Source organism: Pseudorca crassidens, chromosome 12, assembly GCF_039906515.1.
Source record: "Pseudorca crassidens isolate mPseCra1 chromosome 12, mPseCra1.hap1, whole genome shotgun sequence".
In the NCBI taxonomy this organism is placed as follows: domain Eukaryota; kingdom Metazoa; phylum Chordata; class Mammalia; order Artiodactyla; family Delphinidae; genus Pseudorca; species Pseudorca crassidens.
The window spans coordinates 40,210,249-40,223,206 of NC_090307.1; the positions used below are offsets into that span (position 1 = coordinate 40,210,249).

The window sequence follows — 12,958 nt, forward strand, 5'->3', positions numbered from 1 at the left end:
CTCAGGGCTGGCCGGGAGGGGGAAGAGGAGGCCTCTGGACTCAGGGTGGGGGGTCAGCGACCTTGAAAGTGGCACAGATTTCAGTTCAGATGACCAGTTTGACACCTTCTTGTCCCTTAGGAGCCAGGGTGCTTGGCGGGTCAGGACACGGAGAATGCATGGAAAGGGCACAGAGGGGTCTCAGTGTAACTTCGGGGGAAACGTCCCTCGTTGTGGATTAATCCAGGCAGACCACGTGGAGGGTGTTGGGGAGCATCTCAGAGGGCCCCCAAATGCTGCCATTTGGTCAGGGCAGGCAAAGGAAAGCCCGGCTTCCAGGCTGACCCCTGGCAGATGACTGTTCAGTGTCCCTGGGGTCCTCTCCACACCCAAGGGGTGGGGTGGGCATCCCCATCCCACCAGCTGCCACTGCTGCGGGTAAGCAGTAGTCCTGGCTGTAACTCGTGCAGAGCTGCATTTATTGAGCATTTGTGCCAGGCTCTGGGCTAAAATCCTCAGGTACCTTAACTAATTTCATCTCCCAGCAGCCCTATGAGGTGGGTGTGATTATTCTCCCCTCTTACAGATGAGGAACTGGAGGCCCAGGGAGGGTATGTGACTTGCCTAAGGGGGCCCAGTCAACCAGGATTTGACAAAGCGCCTCAGTTACTCTCTGCAAGACGCCCCGGCCCCGCCCCTCCTGTCAAGTCTGTGTGCCTTCGATTCAAGGTCCTTCCTCATCTATGGGTGAAGTTAGGGAGAAGGAACAGGTTTTCCCCCCTAAGACTCACTACCTGTGGCCCTTTGGGCATGAAATCACTCCCCAGGGAGAGCAGATGGTCCTGGGATCCAGAAGGCGGTCCGGCAAGTCCCCTGGTCCCACAGTAAAGAGGCCACGAGATGCTGAGGGTCTGGCATGGCCTCTGCCAGCAGCTGAGGGGCAGGTGTATGGGTACCCGGGGCTCTGGGTTCTGGCCCTGCTCTGCCCACTCCCGGGGCCAAAGGCTCAAGAGCAGGAGAGAGTCCTCTGGCTCAGTCACTGGGAGTGTCTGGAAGTTTCTTCTCACTCCCCAAACTGCTGCCCTTGAGCCTCCAGGGCCCTATCAGAGTGTCTCCTACAGGTCTGGCCCTACATACCCCCACCCCCCACCCCCAGCCAGGCCCTCCTGGTCTCCTAGCAACTCCTCTGGCTGCCCCACCAGCCACAGAACTCAAAACCATTTATTCCCCACCCCGGCCCCTGGCCCCCCGGTTCTCCCCAGCTCAGGTCCCCCCACAAACCCTCCCTCGGCAGCTGGAGGGAAGAGAACAGTAAAAATCTACTGCGGCCATAAAGGCATCAGCCATCTGAACATTCATCCACGGCGCCCCAGCAGTCGTCTATCCTTAAGTGTGAAATATTGTTTAATGCCAATGGCAATGAGCGAATCAAGTTTTGAAAATTAAACCGGAATTTGAGCATTAGCGCCAGGGTGCTGGCATTTGGCAAGTCACGTGGTGCTGCTGCCACCCACCTCCTCCCCCCTCGGGGCCCCACTCATCCTGCACAGCCAACAGAGTGCTCCCCGCACACACGTCTGGGGGCTCCGAGGTACCACCCTGATATACCCCAAGAGGGGCCTGTCCTCAACTAGCTGTCAGTGTGTTGCTTCTCTGTTTTCTGGGCTCTCCTTTTAAAATGCAAATCCTTCCAGCCAGAGTCCCGTTCTGCCCAGACGTTCCAAGTGAACAAGAGAGGAGTCTGTCTCCCAACTGGAGGGGCTGGAGGAAGCATGAGATTCTGGCAACTAGACTCCTCTGCCTTTTCATCTGCACTTAAATCTTCCCGGAGGTGTCCCCCAATGCTAATAGGTTGGGAAACTGAAACTCAGAATTAGATTGAGGTTCTGGGACAATGAAGAATACTCCCGAGGTCAGAGGACTGGGAGATGTGTGTGTGTTGGTGGGGGTTACGGCAGGCAAGGGGGAGTTGGGAAAGCAAAGTCCAGCTCCCCCTGAACCCCCAGGCAGGGACCACTTGGGAGCAAGTGAAAAGAACAGCCCTCCCATCTCTTAGCTTTTGCTTAAATCCTGTTGTGGGTCTGGAGCCCCTGACCCTGACGCCAGGCCACCTCCTCCTGGAAGCCTTCAGAGTGTTGCCACTGCCCCCTTCCCCAACTGGCCCCTACAGACCTGCAGTCCAGAGCTATTGCCTGGCTGTCCTCTCTCATGGGGGGCTCCGTGGCAGAGGCTCTGGGGCCAAAGACTGGATTCTCCAGGGATCTGAGAGCCAAGCATCCCCCCCACACACACTTGCCCAAAGAGGAAAACAAGAAGGGCCCCCAAGACTCATCTCAGACTCTCTGATCAGCCGAGTCCCAGGCACACAGTCAGTGCTCAGTCAATGCTTGCTGCAGGAGTGACCAGAGGCGGGATGCCAGGGGCTCTGTTCCATTCCCTCCTCAGGTGGTTGTAAACACGTGCACCTGACAGAACTTGGTACTTTTCCCATCCGTTATTTTATTGGCTTCCCCTTCCCACAGCTCCTGGGGAGGGGGAGGAAGATAAACTGTGCCCACTCCCCCCGCAGTGAGAGCATGACATCTGGGCACAGAGAGCTGAGTTGCCCGCTCTGGTTCAGGAAGGGCCGGGACTAGTGCCAACCTTCTGGGGTGTCACACCCCTGCCTCCTGGAACCCCAGGTGCTCCCTCACCCCTGCAGACACAGGCACTCATAGCTTAAAAGAGCAGGAAGGCAGCAGCAAGGGGGTCAGGATTAGTAATTCAAGAGACTCCAAGAACCTGGGTTTAGTCCCGGCCCCAGCTGCCCCGACCTCCTCATCTAAAAAAGGTGGGAGCCTTGGTGTTTTCCAGGGTCCAGCCCAGCTCTGCCATTCTGCCGCCTTGTTACTGCTGGGGAGGGCACACCAGCTCTGGGGGCCACTCTGTCGCAGCCCTGTGGGCCTTTGTCTTGTTCTGTAACTTATATATTGTGGACGGCCTCTGTCCCCATCCGGAAGTCAGCTCCAGTGAGCTGACTCACCTCTCTTGTTTCCTGCTGTAGAAGCAGTGCATGGAACAGTGTCTGGCACAGAGAATTTGCTCAGCAAACAGTTGTTGAATCACTGCGGGAGCATGAGCCCCTTGATCGGCCCCTGGGCCAGGAGGAGCCCATGTGAAAACCCAAGGGCAGAGATTTGGGGTATTTGCCCATCCCCCAGCAGGTCAAAGCTTTCCTGTGCCAGCCACTGGGCTCAGCCCAGGAAGTCAGAAGTTGAGCTTAATGGAGCCGCCTGCCTGCCCCAAGCTGGGCTCCGTCAAGAGGCAGATACTGGGCTGCAGACTGGCCTCCTGCATCTCTGAGGGAGACTGCTCCCATGCGGTCTCAGCGACCTCCCACTCAGGGATGTCTTCAGCCCATTTTCCCCCTGACCCTGAGGTCTGTCCTTCACCTCCCATCAAGGTGGCCTGCGTGTCCCAGTCCCAGCAATACCTGCCTGAACATCTCCTCAGAGGAGCAGCGACAGCCCCACAGCCATAAAACGGGCTCAGGCTGAGGGTTCATGGGGGCCAGTGAGAGCATCATAGCCCCACCATCAGCCAGGGACCCTGCGTCACTCAGGCAGGAGGGCTGGGGGCAGGGACTGCTCAGCGTGTCCCAGGAAATCGGGGTCTGTGTCCATGATGGAGCGGGTGGGAAGTGGCTGGGTAAATGGAGTCATTCTCTGAGACTCTCGCTAGGTTGGCATAAGATCCAAGACACCAGCCAAATGGTGTCACTGGTCATCTGACACAGCTTGGGGACAGAGCCTTGGGAAAGTGGCCGGGGGAAGGAGGGCATGGGGGGTGGGAACACAAGGAGAGGTTGTCCATCTCAGCTGAGCAGCTACAGCCTGAGTCCAGTCCAAACTGTCACTTCAAGTGCTCCTCCCCCAGATGTGGATCCTCTGGCCTCTCCCTCCCTGTGACCTCTGTCCCCTCCAGTCAGGGCAGGGAGCTCCATTTCCTCTTCCTCCTGGATAGAGAACCCCAGGTCATGGTCATCGCTGTTGTTGTTGCTGCTGGCCAGGCTCTGTCCTGCAGCATCTCCTGGGAGCCTATTGTCCACCACATGAGGAGGGCTGAGTTATTCCCATTTTAGAGACCGAAAAACCTGAGGGGGCGAACAGGTATGCAGCTGGAAGGCAGCAGAGCTGGGGTGTGAGCCAGTGGGCCTGGGCCGAAGGAGGAGATCCACCCTCAGACTGAGTCCTTCCACTCCCTGGTCTGAAAGGCCTTAGAATCACTCACCCAGTACCAAAGCCAACTGGAAATAAAGAGCATCCTAGAAACAAATAAACCTTTGTGTTGGGTGGGGTCACTCCAGATCGCCTGGAGGAAGTGAGTCTGGAGCCAGGTTTATCTGGTTTCTGGCAGCCTTCCAGAAAGGGAAGGCTAGTTGTAGTTTCCCTGGGGAAGTCCGGACAGGCAGGAAGAGCGGGAGCCTGGCCCCCTCCACATTGGGAAAGCCCTCAAACAGGAAGGGCCTAGAACGGAGAACTGAGAATTGGCAGTAAGGGGTGATTTCAGGGAGTGGAAGAAGGAATTAGAAAAAACAAACAAACAAACAAACAAAAAAACCCTGGCAAAAGGGAAGTGGCTGGATAGGAAGGCACGTGGGGATGAATTTTAATGCAATCAGAAAGCTGTCATAATGAAACGAGAGGAGTATATTCAGACGTCAGGAGAGAGGCAGGAGCTGCGGCTCCAGCATCTAAACCAGGCTCGGTGCAGGACCGGCTTCTCTTCCTTTCCTAGTTCCTTCCTGGGAGGAGATGTTTGAGCAGGAGCGTCAGGGATGAGCAGGGGGCAGGTTTTCACTTCTTTGTCTTCCTGGAAATCCCATTTAATTGGAGCCTTTAAAAGGGGCTGTGGGAGGGGGAGCACCTGGCCGACCTGGGGAGCAGAATTTCAAGGCTCTACTGAAGGCTTCCAAACTCGATTCACTTCATGTAAATGCTGCTGTGCTTCTGGGAGTTAAACGTAAGCCCTCGGCCCTCTCGCCTCTGTCTCTGCCCTCTCCTTCTGCCTGGCTCTTCTCTCTGCTCTTTTTTTTTTTTTTTTTGCGGTACTCGGGCCTCTCACTGCTGTGGCCCCTCCTGCTGCGGAGCACAGGCTCCGGACGCGCAGGCCCAGCGGCCACGGCTCACGGTCCCAGCCGGTCCGCGGCATGTGGGGTCCTCCCGGACCGGGGCACGAACCCGTACCCCCTGCATCGGCAGGCGGACTCTCAACCACTGCGCCACCAGGGAAGCCCTCTCTCTTCTCTTTGTTTCTAGTTCATTTTCCTCTGTCTCCGCCATTTCCCCTCCCTTTCTGCTTCGAACCCTATCTCCTCCTGTCCCTCCTCAGGAGGAAGTTTCACCCCTTCCACTCCCTCTGTCTTCCTTCCGCTTGCTCTCCCAGTCTCTGCTTCCCCCAGCCCAGAGCTTGGAGTTGGGGATGCCTGGAGATGGGGCAGGGGCGTGCCCAGCCCTGCCAGCGCCTGAGCCGTCAGGCGGAGCGCCCAGGCTAGGGCAGGCTCCGGGCCCAGAGCTTTGGCTGAAGCCCACCCATGTTGGAGGTCCAGGCTGGCGTGCCCTGATGCAACATTGGTCACAGGAACTGACAATGATACCCCGTGGGCATGGAAGGGGCACCTCATCGCTGAGAGCTTGCCCAGTGCTGAGTGCTCCAGGCTGGGGGTACCGGCAGGGCGGTGGTCAGGCCTTCCTGAGGAGGACTCTGCGGTGGCTTGTGAAGCAGGGCAGGGCCTGGAGGTTTCCTCCGCTTCGCTCCAGACCTCTGGTCAGCCCCTCGTCTCTATGTGAACTCTCCTGGCCGTGTGAGTGACGGGGGTGCTCTGGTGCAGGAGGTACCAACCACCCTGAATCCAGGAGGACATGGTCCTGGAGTGCCCTTGCATTCTGTGGAAACCGTGAACACATGGCCATTTGCAATTTTGGGGTGGGTATTTCTGCAGTCTTGGCTGTGTGTGTCAGTTATTGAAGAGTCAACAAGCATCTAGAGGGTGTCTGCCACCACGGGGACCCTGTTCCAGCAGCTATGGCTGCCTAACAACTTAACCCCAAACGGAGTTGTATAAAACAACCATTTATTATGCTCATGGATTCTGTGGTCAGGAATTCAGACAGGGCACAGCTTGGAGGGACTGTCTCTGCTCCAGGATGTCTGGGCCTCAGCTGGAAGACTCACAGGCTGGGGCCTGGAATCATCTCAGGACTCATTCGCTCCATGTCTGGTGGCTGATGCTGGCTGTCAGCTGGAGGCCTGGGTTCCTTTCCATGTGGACTCCCGGTATGAGCTAGTTGGGGTTCTTCACAGCATGGTGGCTGGCTTCCACAGAGCAACCATGCCCAAAAGGGAGAGCTGAGAGTGGAAGCTGATCCTTTTTTATGACCGAGCCTTTGAAGGCAGCTCGTGTCACTTCTGCCATTCTTTATTGGTTAGAGCAGTCACAGCCCCGCCCAGATTCAAGGGGAGGGAACTTAGACCCCACCTCCCTGGGAGGAGTGAAAGTCACACTGCAGTAAGAGCTTGTGGGATGCTCTTATGCTCAAATCCACACAGCCTAACGTGATCCCTGTCACCCTAAGCACACATCTGAGTGCTGTCAACAAACCATTTGGTACTCAACACAAGCGTGGGGGCGAGGCTGCTGAGGGAGCCCAGTCTTCAGAAACAGGCCCTCCAAAGTGCCCAGGGCTGAATTTCGCAGCATGAATAGGAAGGGGCAAGAGGAGGGAGCGCCAGATGGAGGTAAGAACATGTGAGGCAGAAAGGAGGTGTGCTCCTGGGACTGGCATAGGGCATTCATTCATTCATTCCATAGCTCAGTCCTGCAGGCCTACTATGTGCCTGCTACCACTGCTCCAGCAGAGGCCTGGCCTCTTGCCTCAGGGAGCATAGATTGAGGGGTGGGGAGCTAGACAGAAACCTACTACTCAGTCAAAGTAGTAAATACTTGTCCTTTGAATTTTGGACCATGGGAAAGGCTGAGACAGAGAATAAAGAAGTGGAAGGAGGGGCTTTGATGAGAAAGCAATATTTAAACTGAGACCTAGCATTAGAGGATTCAACTTTGTGATGTGGAGGACACTCCAGGCAGAGAGAACAGCATATGCAAAGGCCCTGTGGCAGACTTGCCAGTTGTAAATTAATTTTGGTATCTGGGGGTGAAAGTGGCTGAGGAAGATAGTTTGTGTCTAAGAGGAGGGAGGAAGAGAACATAGGGCTGCCCATACGACCTGTGTGCCGGTGCCTGCCAGTGGCCCTGCCCCTCAGTGTGAGGTCTGCTCTCTAGGCAGGAAGGGGCAGAGTCGCTGCAATCCTGCCCCCTCTTAGACCCAACCCCTCCTACCTCCCCTCCCCCTCTGGCCTTGCCCTCCTCTCCCCGTAAGCCCCTCACCCCGCGTCCTTCCTCCCCTTCTAGCGGTGCCCCACCCGCCTCCCTCTCTTTGTTTTCCCTCCCCCTCCTGCTGTGCGCCCCCTTCCCGCCCCCTACCCAGCTCCTACCCTTCCCCTCCGTAACCCTTCCACCTCCGGCCGTGCCCTCCCCCCGGGCCCGACCCCGCGCAGCCGGGCCCCCGGCCCGGGTAAGCATCTCCTAATTTTGTTCCAGAAGATAGAAAACTCTTTGTGGGCATGCTCAACAAGCAGCAGTCTGAGGACGATGTGCGCCGCCTCTTTGAGGCCTTCGGGAACATCGAGGAGTGTACCATTCTGCGCGGGCCAGACGGGAACAGCAAGGGTGCGTGGGGGCGGGGCGGGGAGTGGGTGGTGCGAGCAGGTGGGCGGGGCGAGGCCGCGGGTCTCCTGCCAGCCTGACGGCAAAGTCCCGAGCCGTCTGGGGCTGGCCCCGTCGGGCAAGCGGGGTAAGGCTTCTTGGAAGGGGCGAGGCGCTTGGGCCTGCGGGGATGGAAAGGCCGCGATGCAAGTCGCGGGGGACGGGACCACTTAAGGGTCCTTGGAAGACTCTGGCCGGTCCCGGTCTTTCTCTGCCTCCTTGTGTGGCTCTGAGTTTGTCGGTTCTCTCTCACTCTTTCTGTGTCTCACTCTGCTTTCTTCTGGGAGGCGCCCTCTCCCCTCGGCCCCTCCCGTGCCCCGTCTTTCAGTCCTCCGCTTCTCTGACCTTCCTCTGGGCCCTGGCGCCGTGGCTCAGCCTCTCCCGTCCCCCCAGGGTGCGCCTTTGTGAAGTACTCCTCCCACGCCGAGGCGCAAGCCGCCATCAACGCTCTGCACGGCAGCCAGACCATGCCGGTGAGTGCGGCCGCCCCTGGGGAGTTGGGAGGGGGGAGGGAACGGGGCAATGAGGGACAGAGACATCCCGGCCACCCCACGCATCCGCGGGGCCCCGACAGCCCTCGCGCGCTCGGCCACAGGATGCCAAAGGCTTGCGGTGCTCACAGCCTCCCCATGAGACCGCAAGGCACTGCCAATATCCGCACTTCTAAGACAAGGACATTGAGGCCCAGAGATGTTAAGAAAGTGGCCCAAGGTCACCCAGATAGAAAAAGCCTGAGGTGGGGGTGGGGGGTTAAGACTCCAGACCCCTGGACGAAGGGTTGGTGCTTGTCACCGTGCCACCTACCCCGCCCCCATAGCACCCCGTGGAGAGGACTGGGTGGGCCCAGGACAGGGAGCAGAGGCGGTTAGGGCTGGTGGGCCTCACACACAGTCCTGGCTGCAGGGAGCCTCATCCAGTCTGGTGGTCAAGTTCGCCGACACCGACAAGGAGCGCACAATGCGGCGAATGCAGCAGATGGCTGGCCAAATGGGCATGTTCAACCCCATGGCCATCCCGTTCGGGGCCTACGGCGCCTACGCACAGGCAGTAAGTGAGGGCACGGCAGGGCGGGGCTGGGGGCCGCAGTTCTCCGCAAATCCTAGGAAGCACTGACTGGAACAGGGAGAGAGGTTCAGTGTCCTGCTGACACCACACCACCCCCGCCACCGATCATGGAAGGGTGTCCTCAGGCCTTCTGGTTACTCCTGGCAGGGGTCCTTTGAGGTGCCCCAAGCCCTCATCCCCTACACCTCCTCTGTAGTCCTCTCAGTCCCCAGCTCAGGCCCCAGCCCATCAACTTCTTTCTTCCACACTGGGGCGGGCTCTGCCAGCATCTCCCCTCAGCTGCCTCTCAGACCTGTAGCCCCACATGGGTGGCACTAAGGTAGGCCAGGGTTCTGCTTCTAAAAATGCAAGCTCCCCTCACTTGTTCAGCAGGGTCCAAACTTGGCCACTTTCAGCAACCTCCCCCATCCCCACTCAGCTCTGTGAGAACCTTGGGGTGCCTGAGGTTTTATTTGTGATTCTCCTGTAGCTTCTACCCTACAGACTCCAAGTTAGGACCATTTTGAACAGACACCCATTCCAACTTAGTTCTACAGAGGCTCATCCAACACATCTCTAGAGCCTTGGATGTCACATCTCCATGAACGACAGGACTGACTGGTGCCCATGGAGCCAGTCCCCTTCCCCCACCTTCTACAACTTTAGAGTGCCAAGGACCTTACTATTACTTTTGAACACAGTTTCCTCTTGGGGGGCGGGAGGGGGGTGGTCTCTAACAGCCACTGAGAGCTAGGGCAGGTATGGGGAAGGCATCAGGGCTCCCTGGGGGTGGGGGTCAGGAGATGTGTCTGAGCTCCCTGGGGTGCAGGGCCTAGGAGGCTGGTCTCTGGGAGCTGAACCCTTTGGTGGGGAGGGTCACCCCCCCTGGAAGCGCATGATATTTTTTGCACTCCCTCTGCCCCAGCTGATGCAGCAGCAAGCGGCACTAATGGCGTCAGTCGCACAGGGTGGTTACCTGAACCCCATGGCTGCCTTCGCCGCCGCCCAGATGCAGCAGATGGCGGCCCTCAACATGAATGGCCTGGCGGCCGCACCCATGACCCCAACCTCAGGTAAGTGGGCAGGTACCAGCACAGGGCCTGGCCTGGCAGGAAAGCAGCTGGACCCACATCGGTACCTTTTGTTTGGCCAATTTTGGCTACCAATGGACCATCCTGTGTCAAGAGCACATAGTGTCTGGGCCCAATGCAGGCCTTATCCTTGGGCAGTGTGTCTCAAAAGTGTTCTAATTCCTGAGGACCCATGGGAAGATGGGATGTGGACCCCTGATGTCTGTGATATGATTTCAGAGTGGTGAGAATTTCACTCAAATTGTTTAGCCATATCAGGAAGCAATTCATGTTGATCTCTGGTGTAGATATCTGGAAAGAAATTGACATGAACACATCTCCCTTTGAGGTTTGAAAGGGAAAGAGCCCTGCCCATCCTGTGACCCCTGGCCCAAGCACAGAAGGAACCCCATTTTTTCATTTCCCTTTAACCCAACCTAGATTCACTGACTTTTTCCAAGACAGCTTCACAACAAGCAAGAGAGAACTGTAAGAGTTACTAAAGGACAGAGGGGTTGGAAACAGCTCCGCTTACAAAGCATGTTTTTAATTGGATCCTGGCTATTGCCCAGTTCAGTGATTCTCAACCAGGGCAATTTTGCCCCTCCCTCCCAAATATCTGGCAATGTCCTGGACATTTTTGGTTGTCACAGCTGAAGGGGGGCGGTGCTACTGTAATCTGGTAGGTAGAGACCAGGAATGCTGCTAAACATCCTGCGATGCACAGGACAGCTCCCTACAAGGAATGTGTGGCTACAGATGCAGTAGTTTCAAAGTTAAGAATCCCTGTCTAGCCCCAAGGGCTGAGCGCTCATTCACCAAGTTCCCTTCGCTATCTGCACTCAGGCCATAGCAGCAGCCTTCCTGACATCCAGGAGCTATTCCTTTCCCAGCTAAAAGCTATAAAAGACTGTGCCATCTCTAGCCCCAACTTGAACGCCACCCCAAAGCTCTGATCCCCGATCTAGGGACGATCCTGATGGCCTCAGGTCCTTATCCACAGAGACACCCTGCTTCCTACATGAAGAAGAAGGCCTTTCCAGCCTCTGGGGCCTCAGTACAATCACCATGCCATCCACACCTTGTTTCCATCCACCTGGTGTAGGGAGGGCACAACATATTGTCATCTGACCCCAGCTTTACCCCTGCCACAATGAGCATTACCACTGTCCTAAGAGGAGGAGGCCAGGCTGTCTACTTTCTGTGGGAATAGGGCTGAGTCTGGACTCTGCAAAGGCCTTTCTCCCTCAATGCAAGGGAACACCACAGTTAAGACCTCCTCTACCTGAGTATCAAGACTTACTCATAGGGAGGCAAATCAGCCCCTCAGTGATCCAATTAGGATAGCAGAGAGCAGAGCCATAGCTTAGAAACCCCTTGGTGGCTAGACAAAGACCAGTCCATCCTGACTTAACTGGGGTGAGCACGAATCATTGAAAAAGACTAAAGGAAGACCAAGTGTGGTCAAAGTCAAGGGCACTTAGAGGTCTATGTGCTGCTGGTCCAAGGTCAAGCAGTCAGTGGTAAGAGAAGTCTTTGTGGGGTAGGTGAGATTTGGACTCTGACGTATAGATATAGTTGGGATAAGTAGAGTCATTACATATAGGGAGATGATAACCCAAGGCCTGATTCACAGATAGGATTGAGTTGATGTGTGAGGTCCAAGCCCATCCCCAGGTCCTTGGAGCCAGCAGGGTGGAGCTCCATGGGTTGGCCTTCATCACCTTTGTTCTGTTTGCCTCCCCTTCTCCACCCATCTTCACCTCTGGAACCAGGTGGCAGCACCCCTCCGGGCATCACTGCACCAGCCGTGCCTAGCATCCCGTCCCCCATTGGGGTGAACGGCTTCACTGGCCTCCCCCCACAGGCCAATGGGCAACCTGCTGCAGAAGCTGTGTTTGCCAATGGCATTCACCCCTACCCAGGTAAGAACATGTGGTAGCCCTTCCTTCCCCATGCAACACACTCCTCATCCATTCTGTCCGTGCCCTTGCTGTTATAACAGGGAATGTGTGGCTCCCTGCCCTCTGTTCCTTGGTGGAACCCCAAATGTGATCAGGGAAAGCCAGCCTCCTGCCTTCCTTCAGGGAGCTCCTGATGGAAGAGAAGACAGATCCCTGGGGGTTTGTCAGTCTGATGGGTGAGAAAAAGCCCATTCCTGGGGCTCCCTCAGGGGAAAGGAGAATAGATGAGTTGTCCAGCTCATCTAGAGAGAGGCTAATAGCTGCAAATTACTTGAGAGTGAATTTGACCCAAAAGAAGTGAGGGGATAGAAGCTAAAAGAATAATCATATTTAGTATTAAATAGGAAAAGCCTCTTTGGGGAAGGAAGTGGAGGTATATAGATTGGCAGCCTGGCTAGTACATACCAGTTCGGTCCCTTGGTGCAACCGCGGTCAGAACTTTGGACAGTTCCTGGGTCCTACCTTCATGAATTCTGGCACACAAGAAGATCCAGGAGGCCTGTTCCTGATTAACTTTGCTCCTCTAAAATTTAGCAGTTCTCCTGTGGTAAGAGTGTCCAGTTGACTTTAAGCAGCTCATCTCCCTGGTCTTGAGGACTGGAGCTGGGAAGCTGGGCCCAAAGCCCTAGAGTAGACTGGCAAGAGGCAGTGTAATAGCAACGAGGAGAATGCTGTCCTTGCTGGAGGGCAGGTGGTGAGGTCACAGAGTCCCCATAAGTACTAGTAAGTGCCCAGTCTATGAAAGGCGAAAGGGGGGTGGCCCAGAAGGAGGGCAGGACATGGGCCTATCTCCTGGGAGGTCAAAATCCAGTCAGGAACATAACATGCATCAACAGAACAATGAGGCAATAAGGCAGAGTAGACTTTGGTCAAGAGTGAGTGTTCTCTGATTTGAGATGCCTAAGGATTCCAATGAAGGAAGAGTTCTTTCATTCTGTAGGCTGAGGAGGCCCAACAGAGCCTCCTGTGGAGGCGCTCAGATCAAACATTAAGTACGGATGAGCAAGGAGCACGCTGCTAGGGAGGGCCTGTCCTGGCAGGGGCAGGGTGGGTAAGGAGGTTGGCCCAACTGGGGCAGAGGAGATCAGCCTTGGGGG

At 56.3% G+C, this 12,958-nt stretch overlaps 1 protein-coding gene across 50 annotated transcripts in view; it reads left to right on the plus strand.

Annotated features, from left to right (window-relative positions):
* CELF4 (CUGBP Elav-like family member 4) overlaps window positions 1–12,958 on the plus strand; it is a 299,450-nt gene that overhangs the window by 261,238 nt on the left and 25,254 nt on the right. For 27 of the 50 annotated variants that reach the window (XM_067699231.1, XM_067699230.1, XM_067699277.1 and 24 more), the window contains exons 4-8: window positions 7,619–7,747; window positions 8,177–8,256; window positions 8,687–8,830; window positions 9,753–9,900; window positions 11,673–11,822. In XM_067699231.1, the coding sequence (XP_067555332.1) occupies window positions 7,619–7,747; window positions 8,177–8,256; window positions 8,687–8,830; window positions 9,753–9,900; window positions 11,673–11,822 (651 nt within the window). The remainder of the gene's footprint in view (window positions 1–7,618; window positions 7,748–8,176; window positions 8,257–8,686; window positions 8,831–9,752; window positions 9,901–11,672; window positions 11,823–12,958) is intronic. The other 23 variants (XM_067699232.1, XM_067699237.1, XM_067699241.1 and 20 more) reach the window with 2 other exon arrangements.